Source organism: Loxodonta africana, chromosome 1 (genome assembly GCF_030014295.1).
Source record: "Loxodonta africana isolate mLoxAfr1 chromosome 1, mLoxAfr1.hap2, whole genome shotgun sequence".
In the NCBI taxonomy this organism is placed as follows: Eukaryota; Metazoa; Chordata; class Mammalia; order Proboscidea; family Elephantidae; genus Loxodonta; species Loxodonta africana.
This window is the reverse complement of record NC_087342.1, coordinates 77,751,266-77,775,855: the sequence shown is the minus strand read 5'-3', so window position 1 is coordinate 77,775,855 and position 24,590 is coordinate 77,751,266. Positions and strand designations below refer to the sequence as shown.

The 24,590-nt window shown below is 40.0% G+C and overlaps 1 protein-coding gene and 1 pseudogene across 1 annotated transcript; both read right to left on the bottom strand.

Moving 5' to 3' along the window:
* Positions 1–18,604, bottom strand: LOC135232764 (zinc finger protein with KRAB and SCAN domains 8-like; annotated as a pseudogene).
* LOC100667731 (zinc finger and SCAN domain-containing protein 16-like) lies at positions 17,646–24,590 on the bottom strand. Its single transcript, XM_023540251.2, has 3 exons — positions 24,080–24,590; positions 23,653–23,782; positions 17,646–18,691 (listed from the first exon to the last, which is right to left on the bottom strand). The coding sequence occupies exons 1-2, from the start codon at positions 24,467–24,469 to the stop codon at positions 23,777–23,779; spliced, it is 396 nt and encodes a 131-aa protein (XP_023396019.1). The 5' UTR covers positions 24,470–24,590; the 3' UTR covers positions 17,646–18,691; positions 23,653–23,776.

The window sequence follows — 24,590 nt, the reverse complement described above, 5'->3', positions numbered from 1 at the left end:
TCAAAAGGTTTTTCCCCAGTGTGGAGTCTTTAGGACTGATTTCTGGCTAAAACATCTGCCACATACACTACATTGATAGAGTTTTTCTCCAGGGTGGATTTTGAGATGTTGGCAGAGACCTACCTTCTGACTAAAGCCTTTGCCACACTCTTTACATTGATAGGGCTTTTCCTTGCTGTGAAGCCCCTCGTGCTGGGTAAGTTCTGCACATCTGATGAAGGCCCTCCCACATTCTGTATATGGGTATGGCTTCTCCCCCTGTGTGGATCCTCCTGTGCGTCTGAAGTCCCCTTATCCTGGTGAAAGTTTTCCCACATTTATATATTTTTCACCTGTGGTATCCCCATGTTGCATTTCCAAACTGCCACTAGGCTCACTGTTTCCTCCTTACTTGGCACACTTAGACATAGTCTCATGATGTCTAGCAGGTCCCTTCCTAGGCAGTTCTCTTTCTTCACAAAGTTCCTGTTTTGTATCTGACATCGTGATCTCAGTTCTCACATCACCATCTGAAACAACAGACCATAAAAACTTGAGGAGCAAAGACAATCCCAAAATAGCAGTTTATGAGAGACTGCTGGAAAGGTGAATATGCTTATTTTAGGTTAATTGTAACAGAGGCTATTATGCCTTCTGTTTACTTAGTGCTAAAGGTTCAGAGAAACATGTCAACTAAGGTGGAAGGAATGGTAGTAATATAGGTGTGGGAGTGATAAAAGAATAAAGCATGGCTGCGTTATCAACAGAATATGACAAAGGTGATAGGATGCTATTTCTGTGATTACATAAAATTATAAATGCCATCTTGTTAGCAGACTCTCTGTAATGACTCTCTCCCTTGCTGGCTTTGATGAAGTAATATACCATATGGAGAGGCCTACATAGCAAAGAACTAAGGGTGGCCTCCAGTCAACAGCAAGAAATTGAGGCCCTCTGTCCAATAGTCTGCAAGGAACTGAATCCTGCCAACAACACATGAGGTTGGAAGCAGATCCTTCCCAGTCAGGCCTCAGATGAGACCCCAGCCCTGTATAACACCTTAATTGCTGGCTTGTGAGAAACCCTGAAGCAGAGGACTGAGCTGTGTCCAGACTCTCGACCAACAGAAACTGTGAGATAACAAATGTGTGTTATTTTAAACCACTAAATTTGTGGTTAATTTGTTAAGCAGCAATTGATAACTAATACACCACTAGTACCAAAATACAAAGCTTCTTAATTAGAAGAACTACTACAATTAAAAAGAGAAAAAGAGGGAATACAAACCATACATTCAAAAGCATATATATGTGTGTGTATATACAATCATATTTTTTATGTATGTATATATGTATATACATATTTATACATACGTCTATAAAAAAAAAACCCTGTTGCCGTCGAGTCAGTTCTGACTCAAAGAAAACATGACAAAATTATATTAAGACCAAATATAACTGTCATATCAATCAATAAAGGCAAACAGACTTGTTATGTATTAAAAGATTTGATCACAAGCAAAAGCTAACTCTATTATGTATAAAAGAGACACATCTAAAACGATTCAGAAACTCATGAATAAAAAAATGAACAAGGGTAAATTAAACAAATGCAAATAAAAAGAAAGAAGGCATTAAGATCTTAATTTCAGAAAAAGGTGGGATTCAGGCCAAAAGCATGAAATAAGACATAAAAGAGTACTGTATAATGCTAAAGAATGCAATTTACAATGAACACATAACCGATATGAATTATGCAACAAATAACAGAGAAGTAACTTTCCTAAAATAGAAATTATAGGAGAAATAAAAAGGAACAGACAAAAACAAGTAATAGAAGAATTCAATTGCCCTTTCTCTGTCTAAAAACAGACAAAAATGGACAATAAGGATATAGAAGATTTAATAAAATCAATAAATGAAACATATATATATACATATAGATGTGTGTAGCCATTCAGTGCCAAAGAAACACCACAGAGATTACATTCCAGTTTTTATTCATTGACATATATATAACATTTTTTATTGATATATATATATCTATATATATCTATATACCTATGGGAAACCCTGGTGGCATAGTGGTTAAGTGCTACAGCTGCTAACCAAAGGGTTGGCAGTTTGAATGTGCCAGGCGCTCCTTGAAAACTCTATGGGGCAGTTCTACTCTGTCCTATAGGGTCACTATGAGTCGGAATCGACTCGACGGCACTGGGTTTGGTTTTGGGTTATCTCTCTCTCTCTCTCTATATATGTAGACACAGATATATCTCAAGCTCTGAGCTCTGAAAATAAACATCTTTTCTGGTGTGCAGTGAACCTTAATGAAAACTGACTACTTATTGCACTTATTGAGCTAAGGAAAATCAGAATAAATTCCAAAAAGTATAAATAACAAAGAGATTCTTTGATCACATGAAATAAATCTAAAATGAATTTAAGAAAACCAGAATACAAACAGGACCTTCTATCTGAAGGTCACTGCCTCCTCCCCACTCTCTGGATGCTGTTCCTGCACCCAAGTCTGCAGCTCCTCCGACAGGATGGTCAGGAACTGCTAAAGCACCAGCAGCTCCAGGATCTGCTCCTTGGTGTGTGTCTCTGGCCTCAGCCACTGATGGCAGAGCTCCTGGAGCCATCTTAGGGCTAGACGAGGACCCAGAGTATCCTGGTAGCAGAACTGTCTGAACTGCTGCCTGAAGATCTCCTAGTCAGGGGGGTGGTCCTCTGTGAGGCTGTGACCCTGATTCCTAGGGTGGTCCTCCTCCAACTTCACCTTCACCATCAGGGACCCCTCCTGACCCCGTGGGGCTTGGAGCAGCTGGCAAGCAGCCTTTCTTATGCCTACAGCCATCCTGTCTGGCTTCTGTTGGAGTCTCAGCCGGAGGCTTCTGAGGGTATCCTGTGAATAAGAATAGAGTGATAAGGAGAACTTGGCAAATGCTAGGAAGAACCCACATAAGTAAGAAGAGCTGTAACCACAGTAACTCATTCATTCATTCACTAAATCCACAAATATTTATTAGAGGCCTACAATGTGCAGAAACTGTTATAGGTGTTTGAACTACATTGGTGACAAAGTAAAGATCCTTAGCCTTTGGAATCTGTCTTTTTAAAAAAATTTGGGTCAGATCATCAGCAAATACAACACATAAGAGAATTATTTAGTATGTTAGACGGTGATAGATAAACATACATGATGGAGGGGCAGGATAAGGAGGGTCTGGGCTAATGGCAGTAGAATCCTCCAGTTCGGCATAGAGTACTGCATGCGGTTCCTAACAACAACAAACCCAAAGCTGTTGCCATGGAGTTGATTCTTACTCATGGAGACCCCATGTATTACAGAGTAGAATTGCTCCATATAGTTTTGTTGCCTATAATCCTTACAGAAGCTGATCCCCAGGCCCTTCTTCCGTGGTGCCGCTGGGTGGGTTCCAACCGCCAACCTTTATGTTAGTAGGTCCAGCGCTAATCGTTTGCGCCGCTGAGAGACTTTTATGTGGTTCCTAACCTAAAAAAAAATTTCAAGACACAGCAGTTGACACAGGTTCTCCATACTAGAATACATGAGACCCGATTTGCAGGAAGGAAAAAAGACCTGTCAAGAATCATAGTTTGAAAAACACAGACGTTATTCAATGTTAACTTGGCAAAACAGAGGAGCGAAATTTCTCTGGGATTCTTACAGCGCCTGCGATCCCGGTTGCTTCCGAGCGCTGGAAACACAGTTCCCAAGAAAGGCGTTCTCAATCCGCACGCAGAGTCCTGTCTTGGAGCCTCGCTGCTGGGCCTTGGCGAGGTCCCAAGGGACAAACTCCTGCCCTGGCCATGCAGCTCTTAGCCTCTCGGGGGCTGAGCACCGAACGCCCCATAGCCCGAAACACGGCTGGAACTGGCTCCCCAACTATCCCAGCACGTCTCGGCCTACCAAGTTCTCTCTCAGGGGCCAGGAGAGCCGAACCTGAGACGCAGTGGGGGAACTCGCGGTCCGCGTATCCTGGAACTGCTGCTCGGGCATGCGCAGACCGCACAGATGGCGCCCCTGAGCACGCGAAACCTGAGGTTGTGGTTCGATTACATTTTAAATCTGAGCTGTTCGGAAGGAAAAGCCGTGGCAACAGCAACAGTTCTGTGGTGACAGATAACACTAAAACCAGCTCCTAGATTTCTGCCATTAAAAAAAAAAGGTCTCGGACTCTGGTCTCTGGTAAATCCGGCAGGCTCTCTTAAATGAAACTTTCTGGAGACGTGCTACTTAATGACAACAGATAAAAAATGTTCTCTACGGAACATTCCCAGGAGCTAGGCCGTTTGGGTCAGCATCACTGACCTTTTTCTCTTCTCTGCCCTTTCCCTGGGCGCCCTCATCTCCTCCCTGCCCTGAGCCTTGAGTGCATTTCCTCTCAGAAACAAATGTGGTAGCTAGACTTTAGGATCTCATCAGTGTGACTTCTCTCAGGTTGTCTTCTTATGTTTCAAATGGTAGAAGAAATATATTTTTCACCCCTCCCCACTTTATCCCTTCCCATCAAAAGTTTTGAGGGCTTGAAGGAAAAAATTTGGGTCTTCATAAGGTTTATATTTCCTGTGCTTATTTAGCCCCATGCTCCCAATTTTTTTTTTTCCTCCCACTGTATTCTGAGCTTAAGTGTTAGAAGCAGGGATCTTATATACTTTGTTGTTGTTGTTAGGTGCCATCGAATTGGTTCTGACTCATATCAACCCTATGTACAACGGAACAAAATGCTGCCTGCTCCTATACCATCCTCATAATTGTTGGCTATGTTTGAGCCCACTGTTGCAGGCACTGAGTCAATTCATCTCATTGAAGGTCATCTTCTTTTTCATTGACCCTCTACTTTACCAAACATGATGTCTTTTTTCCAGGGACTAGTCCCTCCTGATAACATGTCCAAAGTACGTGAGATGAAGTCTCATCATCCTTGCTTCTAAGGAGCATTCTGGCTGTACTTCCAAGACAGATTTGTTCACTCTTCTGGCAGTCAGTCCATGGTGTATATTCAATATTCTTCTCTAACACCATAATTCAAAGGTATCAATTCTTCAGTCGTCCTTATTCATTGTCCAGTTTTCACATGCATGAGGTAATTGAAAATACCATGGCTTGGGTCAGGGGCACCTTAGTTCTCAAAGTGACATCTTTCTCTTCAAAAAAAAAAAAAAAAACACTTTAAAGAGGTCTTTTGCAGTAGATTTGCCCAATGCAGTACATCATTTGATTTCGTGCCTGCTGTTTCCAAGGACATTGATTGGTAGGTGGTTTTGAACACATCAACACTTCACAGGAGAAAGATGTGGCAGTCTGCTTCTATAAAGATTACAGCCTTGGAAACCCTATGGGGCAGTTCTACTCTGTCCTATATGGTTTCTATGAGCTGGATTTGACTTGATGGCAATGGGTTTTTCTTGTATACTATCATGAGTTGTAATGGACTCCATGGCACTGGGTTTGGTTTTTTTTGGTTTTATCCTGTAAATATTATTAAAGTTCTCTTCCCTGTTTTTCAACTTCCTGGGCCTGTCTTTTCTCTATGTCCCATCTAATGAAATTCCATTGCTTAGCCTGGAGAATGCTGATCTGCTAATTAACAACTGGTAGAGAGGTATAATGTGATCCCAATCCAAATTCCAGTGAGGTCCTTTACTGAAATGGAAATCCATATCACCAACACTATATGGAAAGGAAAGAGACCCTGAATAGCCAAAACTATATTGAAGAAAAATAACAAAGTAGGAAGCCGCATGCTCCCTGATCTCAAAACATACAATACAGCCACTGTAATCAAAACAGCCTGGTACTGGTTCAATAACAGACATATAGACCAATGGAACAGAACTGAGAACTCAGAAGTAAATCCATCCATCTACGGGCAGCTGATTTTCGACAAGGGGTCAAAGTCCATTCAATGCGGAAGTAGTCTCTTCAACAAATGGTGCTGGCAAAACAGGATATCCATTTGCAGAAAAATGAAACAGGGTCCATACCTAACACCATACACAAAAACTAACCCAAAATGGATCAAAGACCTAAATGTTAAAGCCAAAACTGTAAAGTTCCTGGAAGATAATATAAGGACAAAACTATGGGACCTAATTTTTTTCAGTAATAGATCATCAAACACAACTACAAATGCACGAGCAACAGAAAACAAGTTAGACACCTGGAACATCTTAAAAATTAAATACTTATGCTCATCAAAAAAACTTTATCAAAAGTAAAAAGAGAATCTACAGATTAGGAAAAAACATTTGGGAATGATATATATGATAAGGGTCTAATCTTTAAAATATATAGAAAACTTCAACAGCTAACAACAAAAAGACAACTCGGTTAAAAAAATGGGCAAAGAACAAATGGCAGAGGGAAAAGGATTTCCTGTATTAGCTATTACCACAATAATGCTATATAACAAACCACCCTAAAATTCATTGGCTTACAACAACAACCTCTTATTCTCATGTTCATGGATCTGCTCCTGCTGACCTAGCTGACTCTGGGTTACAGGGTGGGTTCAGGTCTACCCCATCTGTGTTGGCTCTAAGCCAGATGATAAAGCACCACAGCAAACTGGGGCAAGCTCTTCTCTTCATAGAGAATTGTTAAAATGTCAATTCTTCTCAACTTGGTCTGTAGAGTCAATGAAATCCCAGTCAAAATTCCAGCGAATTACTTTGTAAATATCAACAAATTGATTCTAAAGTTTACATGGAAAGGCAAAAGACCAAGACTAGTCAACACAACACTGAAGAAGAACCAAGTCAGAGGACTGACACTTTCCGACCTCGAGACTTTCTATAAAGCTACAATAATCAAGACAGTGTAATATTGGGAAAGAGTAGACAAATAAACCAATGGAACAGAAGAGAGAGCACAGAGATGGACCCACATAAATATAGTCAACTGATTTTTGACAAAGGAACAAAGGAAATCCATTGGAGAAAGGATAGTCTTTTAAACAAATGGTGCTGTAACAACAGATATCCGCATGCAAAAAAAAAAAAAAAGGACAAAGCTAGACATTGGCTTTATGCCTTTGACAAAACTCAACTCAAAATGTATCATAGTCCTAAATGTCAAATTCAAAACTATAAAGTTTCTAGAAAATAACAGACGGAAATCTTGGTGACCGTTGGTTTGCAATGAGTTTTTAGATTCAATGCCTAAAGCATAGTCCCTGAAAGAAACAATTGATAAGTTGGATTTCATTAAAATGAAAAACTTCTGTGAAAGACACTCTTAAAAGAATGAAAAGACAAGTCATACACTTGGAGAAAATATCTGTAAAACACATATCTGATAAAAGACTTGTATCCAAAATATACAGAAAACTCTTAAAACTCAACAATAAGAAAACAAACAACTTAATTAAAAAGTAGGCAAAAGATCTGAACAGAGATCTCACCAGAGAAGACATACAGATAGTAAATAAGCATATGAAAAGATCCTCAACATCATCTGTCATTTGGGGACCGCAAAGTGAAAAACAATGAGATACTACTACACACCTATCAGAATGGCTAAAATCCAAAACACTGACAAGATCAAATGCTGGTGAGAATGCGGAGCAACAGGGGCTCTCATTCACTGCTGGTGGAAACACAAAATGTACAGCCACTTTAGAAGATAGTTTGACACTTTCTCACAAAGCTAAACACAGTCTTACTATACAATCCAGCAGTCATATTCCTACACATTTACCCAAATGAGTGAAAAACTTATGTCCACACAAAAACCTGCATATGAATGTTTATAGCAGCTTTATTCATAATTTCTAAAAATTGGAAGCAATGAAGATGCTCTTAAATAGATGAATGAATAAAACATGCCTTGGTACAACCATAAAATGGAATAAAACAAAAAAAAAATTTTTTTTTTTTTATTCAGCAAAAAAAAGAAATGAGCTACTACAATTAAAAAAAAAAAAAGAGCTATCAAGCCAGGAAAAGACATGGAAGAACCTTAAATGTATACTGTTAAGTGACGAAGCCAGTCTGAAAGGCTACATACTATGTGATATCAACTATATGACATTCTGGGAAAGGCAAAACTATAGAGACAAATAAAAAGATCAATATTTCACAGGGGTTCAGTGGGGGGGGGAGGACTGGAAGAGGGGTTAATAGGTGGAGCAGAGGGGATTTTGAGGGCAGTGAACCTATTTTATATGATATTGTAATGGTGGATACATAACATGTATTTGTCAAAACTCTTAGAACTGGTGGAGCAGAGGGGATTTTGAGGGGAGTGAATCTATATTACATAATATTATAATGGTGGATACATAACATGTATTTGTCAAAACTCTTAGAACTGCAAAACAAAGATAAGCCCTATTATTAGTTAATAATGTACGCTCCATCCTCACTTATGGACATGGTTAGGTTCCAAAGACCAAGACATCATGTGAAATACAGAAATGGAGTATGAGCACATCAGATCACAAAATGGAGGATGACTATATCATTACATAACTGCCAAATGACATCACTGCATAATTGCCAAACCACTGAGAATCATGGCCCAGCCAAGTTGACACATAATCTTAACCATCAAAGCCAGCACCTTGGCGTTCGTTACTGCCAGATGTATGTTGTTAATATGCACAATAGTTGTACAAGAGGTTTACTCTTGTTGTAAATGCAAAATGTTGGATTATGAGATAGTTGATAAGAGAGGAGAAGGTATATCAATATTGGTTCATCAGTTGTAACAAATGTACCATTCCAATTAAAAAAATGCTAATTTTAGGGGAAACTATGGGCAGGGGAAACCCTGATGGCGTAGTGGTTAAATGCTATGGCTGCTAACCAAAAGGTCGGCTACTTGAATCCGCCAGGTGCTCCTTGGAAATTCTATGGGGCAGTTCTACTCTGTCCTATAGGGTTGCTATAAGTCGGAATCAACTGATGGCAATGGGTTTGGTCTAATGGGATGCACGGGGGAGAAGTACTTAGGAACTCTGTACTTTCTGCTCAGTTTTTCTGTAAACCTAGAAGTTCTCTGAAAAATAAAATCTATTAATTAAAAAAAGAAGGGCAAATGGAGAACCAGAGAAGGCTGTCGGGGGAAATATCACACTATCAGAAAGGAATTTTATGAAGAGAAAATTGACATTATAAAGGAACATATTGGTGCAAGAAGGAGATACTGAGGGAGCAGATACAGGGAGATGTTAAGGCAAAGATTTAGGGCCAGAATGCAGTGGACATTTGAGAGACTGCACAGAGGAGGATCAAGTGATGGAAAAGACTCTACTGAGATACAGTTGGAGAAGGGGACTATGAAAGTAAGTGAGCTACTGATGGAAGTACCTGACTCAGTTTCTGCTTTAGTCAGTCAGCAGTACAGGCGTGGAAATAATAAAGGGAGTGGCAGACACAAAGAGAAGCAAGCAGGCAGTCACGTGGATCAACATGTAAAGTAAGCTCCTTTAATTTTGAAAACTTAGCCAGAACTTATGAAAGTTGTTCTTGTTTTACTGTGCAGAGACCATAGTACTCCCTGTACTCCATGGAACAGGACATAAATATCTGAAACAATCCCCAGTTTAGTCTTCTTAATGCCTCAGAGATCAAAGCCCCTACCTAGAAGAGAAGCAAAGACCTCAGTGTCATGATATTGAAGGGCTTATTGCTGGTTGGAAAGAAGAGAGCAGACATGCTAATATATTGGAAGCACCTGGAATAAGTGTGAGGTCAGAACTTAGAAAACCACACTGATGACGCCTGGTTTGAGAGGAAGAGCCAGGGACAACGACAGCATCAAGGGCTTCCTGGGGAGACTAGAACAATGACCACTGCTGACCTGCATAGGAGCTATACCTGATGAGCCCTACAGCCAGGACCTTCATTTTGGAGAAGGGCTGGTACCTGGGGAACCTGAAGAGTTGAATGATAGAGAGGAATTCAGAGCAAAACCATCCCTGACTTCTAAACATCCTTCATATGTCTTCATCTCCCCATCCAAAGAGGTTAATTAAACATTTACCAAATTACACTTACTAGGAATTATACCAAACAACCAAGAAGTATGAACAGATAATACAGGATATGGTTAAGAGCTCAGAATATGGTATCATTGAATTTGGGTTCCTGTACTGCTGTATGCCCTTGAGCAAGTCAGTTTTTAAAACCTCAGTTTCCTACCTGGTGACAATAAGTAAAAGGATTAAATGAGATCACATAATTTTAGTAGAGTTTTTGGCAGAGTACAAATTCTTTAATGTTAACATCATCATCTGTGTGAAACTCTTGAGTCTTAAAAGTCTAAGGAAACAATGACTAATCTATCCATTCCATTCACTATGTCTAACAGTAAAATACATACTTTACTGAGCCTGCCTGAAAGGAGTCGATTGTTCTGCAGATGGTACGAAGTGAGTAAATTAATATTTCCCTTGGAACTGAACCATACACTAAAAATTACATCATCTTTGTCATTCAGAGGGCTGTTGTGTAATTAGGGCATAAAATTAGCATACCTGACTCCACCAAAGAACAACAGAATGTTAATATGTAAATAAATTATTGTGGTCATGGATTTAAATGCAGAAAGAGTTCAAGTATGGAGATCACTGAGCACAAGTGGTTAGTCTTCATGGGAGATGTGGAACTTGGGTGGGACCAGGAGAAAGGGAGCTATTTAACAATTACTCCTTCTCAGGCTGGGGAGGGTTCAGTGGGGGTGGGTCAAGGGACGCATCCTGGGTCAGGAAATGGAAAGGAAGCTGGGGGACAGGAGTTCAGTTAACTAGGAGGCTTGCAAACAGGAGTTTTCCAGAGTTACCAGGCCAGGAAAGATAACTAGAAGATCATGGCCTGTAGAAAAGTCATTAAAGATTTACCAAGACCTTCATTCTCTTCAGGGAGGTCCCTCATCCTGGCTGGAAGACTCGATTTCCCTTTGCCCACTCCTACCCTGAAAAGCTGGACAATGAATAAGGAAGACTGAAGAAGAATTGATGCTTTTGAATTATGGTTTTGGAGAAGAATATTGAGTATATATCATGGGCTGCTAGAAGAACAATCAAATCTGTCTCCGAAGAAGTACAGCCAGAATGCTCCCTAGAAATGAGGATGACAAGACTTCATCTTATTTACTTTGGACATGTTATTACGAGGGACCAATCCCTGGAGAAGGACATCATGCTTGGTAGAGGGTCAGTGAAAAAGAGGAAGACCCTCAGTGAGATAGACTGACACAGTGGCTGCAACAATGGGCTCAAACACAGCAACAATTGTGAGGATGACACAGGACCAGGCAGCGTTTTGTTCTGTTGTAAACAGGGTCAATATGAGTTGGAATTAACTCCACGGCACCTAACAACAACAACAACATGGAAATTTACGTTGCAGTTGCTGCTTCAATCACTATGGTTACATAAGAGTTTTTCCAAACCAAGCACAGGTAAACCTTTTTAATATTTTATACTAACCTTGTGCTAGGTCCTTGAAAGTTTTTAGAAATACATGCTTCTGAAAGCATGGAGAAGGCTCAGACCTGAAAATGACTGTACTGTAAACTGAACATAGCTAATTTTCTCATTCACAATTATTAGGCTCATTTTGAGAAATATTAGTAGACAGTAATAGACATAGGTGACAGTTTTGGGTGTCCTCTTCCCAGCTAGCAGGTTAAGTTTCGCACCAAAATCAGCTGTGCACGTAAGTATTTATTAGCAATGTTTAAGAAAATTATCAAAGCTTGGAAATAGGCAAAAAATATGCTAGAACAATTCTGACTCTCTTGAGGAATTTAACTTTGATTCATAATTGATTAGGTCTCAAATGTTTATAATCCTATAAAGTTATAGGTTAACTTGTGGAAAACTGAAACAATATAGTAATGTTTTCCCCTAACCAATAGAGAAGTATCACAGATTGAATTGTGTCCCCCTAGAATATCTGTCAACTTGGCTAGTTCATTATTCCCAGTACTGTGTGATTGTCCACCATTTTGTGATCTGATGTGGTTTTCCTATGTGTTGTAAATCCTACCTCTATGATGTTAATGAGGCAGGATTAGAGACAGTTATGATAATGAAGCAGGGCTCAGTCTACAAGATTAGGTTGTATCTTGAGTCGATCTCTTTTGAGATACAAAAGAAGCTAGCAGGGAGACAGGGGGACCTCATACCACCAAGAAAGCACCAAGAGTGCATCCTTTGGACCTGGGGTCCCTGCACTGAGAAGCTCCTAGACCAGGAGAAGATTGATGACAAGGACCTTCCCGCAGAACCAACAGAAAGAGAAAGCTTCCTTGGGAGCTGGCACCCTGAATTTGGACTTCCGGCCTTCTAGACTGTGAGAGAATAAATATCTCTTTGTTAAAGCCATCCACTTGTGGTATTTCTGTTATAGCAGCACTAGAAAACTAAAACAAGAAGATAACTCCAAAAGTTATGGCTTTATGATCTTATAGGACATTATCCAGTTTTGTATCAAATTTAGCAATTTCATTACATTTCCCCCACTAATTATATAAATTTCAATTTCTTCTATTCTTGTGGAATCAGGTCTGCCATTCTGTTGGATTCTTCATTATTGAGTTAAATAAAACCCGAACACTTGCTCTTATCTATTAGATTGAACCACATGATATTGCTATTTATTGTAAGTCAACGTAAGACTTATATGAGAAACATTTTCTTTAATAATTCAAGAATGAACATTTGGCAGCAAGCCTGTTCAAAAGTCATATAACGAGTTCCAGGAGCTTGGTAAAGTCCCAGTTTCCTCGTCCACGTGGCTGCTCCTTTAAGGTTGGATAAAAGGTTCTGTCTTAGTCATCCAGGACTGCTATAACAGGAATACCACAAGTGGATGGCTTTAACAAAGAAAAGTTTATTTTCTCACAGTAAAGTAGGCTAAAAAAGTCCAAATTCAGGGTGTAAACTCCAGGGGAAGGCTTTCTCTCTCTGTTGGCCTTCTCATCATCTCCTGGACTAGGAGCTTCTCAGCACAGGGACCTCGGGTCTAAAGGACATGCTCTGCTCCCAGCACTGCTTTCTTGGTGGTATAAGGTCCCCCATCTCTCTGCTCGCTTCTCTCTTTTATCTCAAGAGATTGCCCCAGCACACAATCCAAACTTGTTGGTTGAATCCTGCCTCACTATCACAACTGCCGCTCTTCCTCCCTCATTAATATCATAGAGGCAGGATTTACAACATATAGGAAAATCACACAATACCAGGAATCATGGCCCAGCCAAACTGATACACACATTTTTGGGGGGACATAATTCAATCCATGACAGGTTCACTGAGGAAAACTCCTGCTAAGGATGCAGCTAACCTTAGAGTCAGTGTCAGGCAAATAGAATCTTCTGACATCAGAAATGGTTCAGAATCAAGCCTAGGGTGCCGTTCCAAAGGCAAGTCATGAAGGATTCTCCAGATGCTCATGCAAAGGTAAAGGGAAGAATATCTCTATTTTAGTCAATATACATCTTGAATATCACAAATTCCACCAATTAAATTCTACTTCTAATGTTCATTATGTAAATTAGCAAAACTTCTGCTGTTAATCAAAGATGGAGATAACTGCAGTGCTTAATGTTAACCTCCTCTGGAGTGTGGCATTTGTGATTAAGTGCTATTTGACCAACCCTGAAGCATGTGTTACTCACTAGGGAATCTGTGTGTGTATGTTATATATATACATATATGAATGCACTGTCTGTAGTCAAGTTTTTTTGTTTTTTCAGTAAATTTTAGACCACAACAAGGGACTTAAGTTCAACAGCCAAAACATCTTCCATCCTCCATACAGGATGCTCCCGGGAGGTAAGCAGTTTGTAATCACCACTACTAGCCTCTTCTATCTCTTTCTGCCCTCTCTGGGCTTCCTCATTTTGTCCACAGCTTCCCTTGGCCTGTGCTGGTGGTCTTCACTGTTTGGGGAAGGATTATGGTATCTAGATTTTATTATATACAGTAGTCAGTATTACTTCCCTAGGTTGTTTATATATTATGCCTTGCCTCTAGTTGAGAAATCAAAGACTTGATCTTCCCTCCTTTTACCCACTTCACCAGAGACCTCTGCATAATGGTATCTTAATGAGGATATATTCCTTGTGCTTAGTCAGCCTAATGGCCCCACTATATCTAATTAAGCTCCTGGGCTTAATTATATCTACATTCTATATCCTCCAGAGCATCTAGTACTACCCATACATAATAATCAAAATCAAATCTGTTGCCATTGAGTTGATTCTGACTCACAGCAACCATACAGGACACGGTAGAACTGCCCCATGGGATTTCCAAGGAGTGGCTGGTAGACTCGAAATGCCAACCTTTTGGTTAGTAGCTGTAGCCCTTAACCACTGCGCTACCAATAGGTACATAGTAAAAGTAGGCTAAGTAGAATTTGAAGAGATAGTAACTATTCTGATCTCTTGAAATTGCACTATTAACTTTAGGATCTCTATTCCACAAAAGGCATCTCAGATAAGCCTTTTCAGCATTCACTTGACCATACTCTGAACCTTAAGAGCCATCTGAATAAACACCTCACCAGAGAAGTCATACAGAGTGCCTCCCAGCTAAACCATCTTCCTCTACAATGAGGTATTTCCACAATTCGGCTGTATTCATTCAACAAACATTTATTAAGTATACATTGTGTAGGTCTCCATAATTCAGGAAATTATATCATTTTATATTATTTTATTAATATTAGAGATGAAATGGAAAAAAGGCTTAAATGGCCAACTCCACATTTTACAAAAGAGGGAATTAAGTGATTTCCTAAATGATACTTACAGCTGGAGCCTCAAGGTTTATTCCGAAGGTAGACTAAACAGCTGTGGTCTGTTGGAAAAGGCACTGGACTTGGAGTAACTTTTTACAAGTCATTTATCTTTCCTGAGCCTTAGCTTCCCCATTTGTAGAATTGGAATCATACCTGTGTGAGATGACAGAAAGCCCTTAATAAATGGTTGTTGAATAAATGAATGGATGGATTTGGGGAGAACAGTCTAACCCCTCACTTCACAGAAGACATAGTACAACTACCATACCTGACTGCCCAAATGACACAATGAAAGGGAATCAAGTTGAAAATGGAGGTGTCCAGGTGCCCATTTTTGTAGTTACTTCAACTCTCAAATGTTAGGTTGTATTTATCTTATAATATCATTTTAGACAATCCACAAAAATGGAAGAAATTGCAATAAAAATGACTCTGGGGTCAAATTTTTTATTGGCATAATCTGTTTTCCACATTTGATTTGGGGTACTGTTTTTCAAACAGATTTATGGTCCCTAACAGCAAATCAAATAATGCAGGGGAAGCAACTCAGTCAGGTTGGTTGTCAGGGATTTGTTTTCAAAAGACATTATAATACTAATTCATAACCAGGCTTGAGGAGCAAGTAGAATATATATATATTCTTATGGAAAGAAATCCCATGTTCCCTCTTTTTGCTCATCATCTTGGTAAATATTACAATCACACTATAAGATGTCAACAGATTCTTCCCTCCCTTTTCAAATGGGCCCAGAGCCAATGTTTCTCTTTTGCAAAGCCTCCACTAATTTCCTGTCAGAATTAATGTGCTTTTAACATTGTGTATTTGGCTGGCCCTTATAATGTAATTACTTTTTTACACATCCTATTATCTTTCATTAGATTATAAATTCTTCAAGTGCAAATTCTACTCATCTCTGCATATATCCTTCATATAAGTAATCACATACAGGAGGTGCTTACTAAATACTCTATCTGCTTAACACCGGAGTCCCTGGGTGGTGCAAATGGTTAACATGCTTGGCTACTAACCAAAAGGTCAGAGGTTTGAGTCACCTGGGGTGCCACGGAAGGCCCAGCGATCTACCTCAGAAAAATCAGCCACTGAAAATCCTATGGAGCACAGTCCTACTCTGACACACAAAGGGTCGCTGTGAGTCAGAGTTGCCTTTATGGCAACGAGTTTTCTGCTTCATACCTTTAGAAGCACATGCTAGTTAGGTGAACACTGTAGTATTGCTACAATCAAATTTATGGAGACTGTTGGTTCTGTGGGATGAGGAAAGTCTGTAAAGATCAGGTTGACATTTATAGTATCCTTTACTGCTTTTCTTTAATATTAGATTAAAAATCATAATTTATTAATTTCCTCAATTTATATCTTCCCACCATTTGCTACAGCTATACCACCTGAAAATACAAAGCAGGCACTTCATTATATTTTCCTCATTTTCTTCCTTTCAGACTAAATTTTCTCCTAAATTTAATCTTTGTTTTCACAGTCAAGGAACTCTAGACATCAGGAGGATTAGCTGGCTGACAGGTACAACTATTCTATAGGTCAATCAGTTTGGGAGAAGAGGCCCAGTTTGTAGAAGATGTATATCAGTTTTCCCATTTCTGGCTCTCATGTACCTGACTGTATTTCCTTTCTTGTAAAACATCAAATGACTCACACACATTTCCCAATGTGACCTGGAGAAAAATATGTGTTACATTCTTGGCCACCATTCCTTCAGTTGAGCTCCTACAGGCCTTGTTCACGGCTGAAAACACACCTGGCTCAGAAACAAAGATCCCCCTTTCCACTTCCTTACACTAAAAGCTGAGTGCTCCCTCAGACTCAGCTGCACCCCTACTCACCAACAAGTAGTTTTTCTTAAAAAAAAAAAACAAGCCCACTGCCATCGATTTCGACTCACAGCAACTCTAATGGTCAGAGTAGAACTGCCTCACAGGGTTTCCAAGGACAGAGTAGGACTGCCCCATAGTGTTTCCAAGACTGTAAATCTTTACGGAAGTAGGCTGCCACATCTTTCTCCCACGGAGAGGCTGGTGCTTTCCAACCACTGACCTTTTGGTTAGCAGCTGAGTGCTTTAACTACTGCACCACCAGGGCTCCTGTAAGTAATGTTAAACTTTTATATTCCATCATGCAGTTTTCCACCCTTCCTTCTGGAAAGGTCAGCCTGAAGAGAATTGGATTTATCTTGTACTCTGACTCTGTATATAGTTTTTGTACCTTAAATAAAATACCGGAATAAGGATTAGAAAAAATAGTTTCATATGGATGAAATTTCATACAGGTGAGATTAAAATTAGGGATATGACCATATTCATATTTTGATAAGGATTTAAATATACTAAGTAGAAAATTCTAGTTGCTTGTGTTTTATACCATTTTGACTTAAAACAATGCTTCAGTGGGAATATATATATTCAGGTAGATATCTGGTTTCCACTTGTCACAGGGAAAGCTGCCAGTGTATTTTTTTTAGTGTACTTAAAATACACTTAACTCCTTAGGGGAAAGTTCATAATCATTAAATCCCAAGCAAGAAAGTGTAAATGGCAAACTAAGACTTCCACAGAGAGTGTATATCTTATTCTAAGGGATGTGGGTACCTTTCAGGTGATATATCATGCATATGCTAATCTGAGGGAAATGTGTGCCTTTCATGTGGTTATTTAATGATACGCATACATGTGTGCATATGTGCTTGCACAGACACACCATCTTTCAGATGTTGTTTCTTTGATTTGTGCTTTTCTAAAAGCAGGATCCCTTTTCTCATTAATCCTGACAAGTTATTTTGAAATATTTAATAGAAAATGGCAGGTTAAATGGTAAGCATGAGCCATGCATCTGTGCTCCTCTGATCAAAAACTACAACGGTGGTATAAAGGACACTTAGAAGAAAAATAATAAAGGGATAAAATAAACCGTGTAAAGAGCAGGAGCTTTCTGAGCATAAGCCTCTCTCAAAATGGTAGCTGAGAAGTTTGCTCTAAACACAAGCTTTTGGTTCTGTGTAACTAATGGCAAGGCATTAAGAATGTTTTACTCAGTTGGCTAAGAAGCTATTCCAATGTGACTACCTGGTGTATTGTTTGATGTTGGGAAAACACGGAAATGGAAATACTACATCTCCGATGTTCTTGCATATATTTTATAGTGATAGGGTCCGTATTCAGCACAGCTTTTTAAAGTGTCCAGTAATGGGTTACTTCAGTAATTCTGATTAAGGGGCTTCTTGGAATCAGGATGCATACACAGACTTCTGCCCAGTGTGGATCCTCAGGTACTGAGTAAGGCTGACACTCCTTTGAAAGGCTTTCCCACATTCCTTACATGTATAGGGTTTCTCTCCAGTGTGACTTCTCTGATGGTCCATGAGCCCTGACCTCTGACTGAAAGCCCTCTCACACTCATTACATTTGAAGTGTTTCTCTCCAGTGTCGATCCTCAGGTGTCCAGTAAGGTGTGAACTTTGACTGAAGGATTTACCACACTCTGTGCATCCACAGGGTTTCTTCCCATTGTGGATCCTTTGATGAAGAACTAGGCGTGTGGTTTGACCAAAGGCTTTCCCACATTCATTACACTGATAGCATTTTATCTTATTATGAATTTCCTAGGGTGAAAAAAGGGCTGATCTATAAATGAAGGCTTTTCCATACTGATTACACTTACAAGAATTCTCCCCAGTGTGAATTCTCCAATGTCAAACAAGCCCTGAGCTCTGAGCAAAGGTCTTCCCACACTCCTTGCATTCATGTTGTTTTTCTCCTGTGAAGTTGACATTTTGCTGTTCTAATTTAACCTCATATTGAAGTTTTGCCACACATCAGATCCTGGAAAACAGCCAATGAATTTCTTTTTGCAGAAATCTGCTTTGGAGTCAACTCATCAGTTACATTCCTGGTTTCACCTCCTGAAAGAGCAAGTAGATTATTTAAATCCTACATGTCCCATATAAGTGTTTTCATAAAAGATTAGCAATAATAATTGGTAATATTACTAGATGCTTACTATGTGTCAGGGATGGTGTTAAATATTTAAAAAAAAAATCCCAAAGGTCTATGATACTCAATGTGCCTATGAGTCATAGAGAGTTTAATAAAGCAAGCAAGCAAGCTCCCGGACCAGCCCAGATCTAAAAACCTCAGATTGGCAGGAAGGAAAATGAAAGTTTCCCAAGATTATTTCAAAGGATCCTCCAGTGAACTACATACATTACCCAGTATTCACCTCCCTGTGTAGTCTCTTCCCACACAAGATCTTGGCTAGCCTGTGACTTGCTCTGTCCCACAGAATATAGTGGAAGTGACACTGTACCAGCTCAAGGACTAAGACTTAAGAAAAGTACTTTTGCACTTTTGGGAGACCTGACCTGCCACGTAAGAAGTCTGGTTACCCTGCTAGAGAGATTATGTGGAGAGTGAGAGAGTAAGAGAACCTGAAGCCCAGCCCTCTCAGCATCCTGCTAAGCCCAGTTTTCCCTTGCCATGGTGCCACACGTGTGAATGAAGTATTTTAAGCATTACAGTCCAGGCAAGCCCTCAGATAACTACAGCTCCAACCAACGTCACGTGCACCAGAAGAACCACCCTACTTATGCCAGTCAACCCGCAGAACCGTGGAAGATAATAAAACAGTTGTTGGCTTAAGCCACTAAGTTTTGGGGTGGTTTGTTACATAGAAATAGATAACTAAAACACCAAGTGATCAGCCGGGTTTGGGTGATGGTCACAGCAATACTATGAGCCAGGTAATAGATGTAGAAATGGAAACTTAGAAATTAAACAATTCCTTGTGTTTACATAGCTGCTTTTGTTATCAGGTGCCGTCAAGTCAGTTCCGACTCACAGTGACCTTATAGGACAGAGTAGAACCGCCCATGGGGTTTCCAAGGAGCAGCCAGTGGACTGGAACTGCCAACCTTTTGGGTAGCAGTGGAGCTCTTAACTTCTGTGCCACCAGGGCTACGATTACATAGCTAGTAAGGGGTAAAGCCTAGGCTGGAACTTAGGTCTACCTGAATCCAAAGCTTGCGCTCTCTTTTTTTATTATAAAAGGAATAGATACAGTAAAAATTCAAACATTAAAAAGGTTAAAAGTGAAAAGTCCAAATCCTCATTTATCTTTCTTTATCATCTTGTGTCCTCTTTCTCCCCAGAGGTAAGCATTGTAGCTTTGTCACCTATGTAATGAATCCCCTACCTTAATCCAGTAGTTGTCAACCTGTGACTGCACTTATAGAAAATTTTTTTTCCTGATATACTCACACAACTGCCAAAGGATTTTTACATAATGACACTCATTGATGCATTGTTTACAGTAACAAGACTACTGGAAACAGCCTAAATGTATGTCAGTAGAAGACTGGTAAATTAATTATGGCATATGCATGTGACAAAAACTAAATACCAACTGAAAAGTACGAAGTGATTGATTTTGTGTCTAGCTCACAAACATTCACTGCAACTAAATGGAGGAATTAAGATAGTAGTTTTCACGGTTTTAACTAGAATGTAAGTTGCATGAGGGCAGAGACTTTGACTACCTTGTTCATCACTATATCCCCAGTGCTTAGAATACATAGTTGACACTCCGTAAATATTTGCTGAATGAACGAATACTGTCCTGAATATTTTCATTAGGTAAAAAATGCAAATGCAGGAGGGCGTGTATAGGGTAACATTGTTGTTTTTGCTAGGTGCCATCAAGTTGGTTCTGACTCATAGTGACCCTACACACAACAGAAAAAAAAAAATGTCCCGTCCCACTCCATCCTCACAATTGTTGCTATGCTTCAGCATTGTTGCAGCCACTGTGTCAATCCATCTCACTGAGGGTCTACTTCTTTTTCGTTGGCCCTCTACTCTACCAAGCATAATGTCCTTTTCCAGGGACTGATTCCTCCTGATAACATGTCCAAAGTATGTGAGACATAGTCTCGCCATCCTTGCTTCTAAGGAGCATTCTGGTTGTACTTCCAAGACACATTTGTTTGTTCTTTTGGTAGTCCATGGTATATTCAATATTCTTCACCAACACCACAATTCAAAGGCATCAATTCTTCGGTCTTCCTTATTCATTGCCCAGCTAGGATACTACTACTCGCCCTAAAAGGGGGGAGGGACTTGAACATACATAGACAAATTTTAGAAGTATATATTAGAAAACACTAACAGTAATTGCCTCTAGGGAACAGAATGTTCATTTTCATTTTATATCCTTCTATGCTACATACACAGAAATCAAATTGACTACATCTGTGGAAAGAGACGATGGAAAAGCTCAATATCATCAGTCAGAACAAGGCCAGGGGCTGACTGTGGAAAAGACCATCAATTGCTCATATGCAAGTTCAAGCTGAAACTGAAGAAAATCAGAGCAAGTCCACGAGAGCCAAAATATGACCTTGAGTACATCCCACTTGAATTTAGAGACCATCTGAAGAATAGATTTGATGCACTGGACACCAGTGACCAAAGACCAGACGAGTTGTGGAATGACATCAAGGACATCATCCACGAAGAAAGCAAGAGGTCATTGGAAAGACAGGAAAGAAAGAAAAGACCAAGGTGGATGTCAGAGGAGACTCTGAAACTTGCTTTCGAATGTCGAGGAGCTAAAGCAAAAGGAAGAACTGATGAAGTAAAAGAACTGAACAGAAGATTTCAAAGGGCGTCTCGAGAAGACAAAGTAAAGTATTATAATGATATGTGTAAAGAGCTGGAGATGGAAAACCAAAAGGGAAGAACACACCCAGCGTTTCTCAAGCTGAAAGAACTGAAGAAAAAATTCAAGCCTCGAGTTGCAATAGTGAAGGAGTCTAAGGGGAAAATATTAAACAATGCAGGAAGCATCAAAAGAAGATGGAAGGAATACACAGAGTCATTATACCAAAAAGAATAAGTTGATGTTCAAACATTTCAAGAGGTAGCATATGATCAGGAACCGATGGTACTGAAGGAAGAAGTCCAAGCTGCTCTGAAGGCACTGGCGAAAAACTAGTTTCCAGGAATTGACAAAATATCAGTTGAGATGTTTCAACAAACAGATGCAGCACTGGAGGTGCTCACTCATCTACGCTAAGAAATACAGAAGACGGCTTCCTGGCCAACTGACTGGAAGAGATCCATATTTATGCCTATTCCCAAGAAAGGTGATCCAACCAAATGTGGAAATTATAGAATATCATTAATTATCACATGCAAGAAAATTTTGCTGAAGATCATTCAAAAATGGCTGCAGCAGTATATTGACAGGGAACTGCCTGAAATTCAGGCTGGTTTCAGAAGAGGACATGGAACCAGGGATATCATTGCTGATGTCAGATGGATCCTGGCTGAAAGCAGAGAATACCAGAAGGATGGTTACCTGTGTTTTATTGACTATGCAAAGGCATTTGACTGTGTGGATCATAACAAATTATGGATAACATTGTGAAGAATAGGAATTCCAGAACACTTAATTGTGTTCATGAGGAACCTTTACATAGATCAAGAGGCAGTTGTTCGGACAGAACGAGGGGATACTGATTGGTTTAAAGTCAGGAAACGTGTGCGTCAGGGTTGTACTCGTTCACCATACCTATTCAATCTCTATGCTGAGCAAATGATCCCAGAAGCTGGACTATATGAAGAAGAACAGGGCATCAGGATTGGAGGAAGACTCATTAACAACCTGCGTTATGCAGATGACACAACCTTGCTTGCTGAAAGTGAAGAGGACTTGAAGCACTTATTAATGAAGATCAGAGACCACAGCCTTCAGTATGGATTGCACCTCAACATAAAGAAAACAAAAATCCTCACAGCTGGACCAATGAGCAATATCATGATAAACGGAGAAAAGATTGAAGTTGTCAGGGATTTCTTTTTCTTGGCTCCACAATCAACAGCCATGGAAGCAGCAGTCAAGAAATCAAAAGACACATTGCATTGGGTAAATCTGCTGCAAAGGACCTCTTCAAAGTGTTGAAGAGCAAAGATGTCACCTTGAAGACTAAGGTGCACCTGACCTAAGCCATGGTATTTTCAATCTCATCGTATGCATGTGAAAGCTGGACAATGAATAAGGAAGACCAAAGAAGAATTGATGCCTTTGAATTGTGATGTTGGTGAAGAATATTGAATATATCATGGACTGCCAAGGGAACAAACAAATCTGTCTTAGAAGAAGTACAACCAGCATGCTCCTTAGAAGCAAGGATGGCGAGACTGTGTCTTACATACTTTGGACATGTTGTCAGGAGGGATCAGTCCCTGGAGAAGGACATCATGCTTGGCCGAGTACAGGGTCAGCAGAAAAGAGAAAGACCTTCAACGAGGTGGATTGACACAGTGGCTGCACCAATGAGTTCAAGCATAACAATGATTGTAGGGATGGCTCAGGACCGGGCAGTGTTTCATTCTGTTGTGCATAGGGTCGCTATGAGTCAGAACCAACTCGACAGCACCTAACAACAACAACAACATGCTACTTGAACTTTTAAAAATACAAACTACCACTATTATTCTATACTAGCATTTCTAATTATTAATTAATTAAAAAATCAACTAATAAAAAAATAGGGCTTACTATAGTAGCAGACCTACTCAATCAGTATATCTGGACATTTATATTTTAAAAACAGCCACCTGGTGATATGGATTCACAGCTAGAATTGAAAACCACTGTCATACACCAATAGAAGAATATCATATGTCCAGACTCAAAATTAATTCAGTTCTGAATATGCTCGGTTTGTGAATAACCTGTTCGTGATAAATTTATTCTACTATCCCCCTATAGCACTTGGTTCACCAGAAATACTGCTTTCTAAAAGACAGTGCATACTCAGTGCTTCTGAAAGAGCACAAGGGCTCACATTTTAATACTTACTATTCTCTTGCAGAGGACTGTGCTCCCAGGCACCATATTTTAGCTGGACATTCAGGGGCTGATCTGGGAAGCTTACAGGTTCTCCTTCTTTCCATAGCACTTCCTGTTTGTGATGTGCATGGGCTCAGAACTAAGGGCATACAAATAAAGCTGGGTTTATGAGAGGACCAGAAATAAGGCAACAGCTAAAACTTCAAAATCTGATTAAAAAGAAAATTTCCTATAGATGCAGGAAACAGAACGAAGCCTGTATCTTAATCAATCCATAAAGGAATAAACAGCAAAGCTTCAAAGGAAATAACCAGAAAGATGGTGCTTCAGCCCAGCAGATAACAGTCATAAAACGTTCTTGCTTACAGATGCCACTTTCCATGCTTGTAGACCCTTGATGCTCTCATAAATGAGCAGTGGATTACCCTTTTCCTACCTGTTGTCGTTTGTCTCCAAGTTCTGTCTCCAGATCCTCCAGCACAGTCACTACTTCCTCTCCACTCTCTGAATGATAGTCCCACCTCCAGGCCTGGAACTCCGCTGGCAGAATGGTCAAGAACTGCTCCAGCACCAGCAGTTCCAGGATGTGCTCCTTGGTGTGCATCTCAGGCTGCAGCCATTGTCGACAGAGCTCCCAGAGCTGCTTCAGAGCCTCGTGAGGTCCAGGGGCCTCCTGGTAATCGAACTGCCTAAAGTGCTGGCAGGAAAGTTTCTGATAAGGGTGTATATCTTCTGGCTGTGCAGGCTTCTGCTCCCAAGCATGATCCTCCTCTTCCTCCACCTTCACTATACTTAGACTCTCCTGCTCCTCTGGAGTGTGGCCCATAGGAGTTAAGGCTGCACCGCTGATCAGCACATCTTGGTACACATCTTGGACTGCAGTGGCTGAGGGCAGGATTCACTAGACTTACAGTCTAGAAGTCAGGAAGAACTTCAGACTCAAAGCA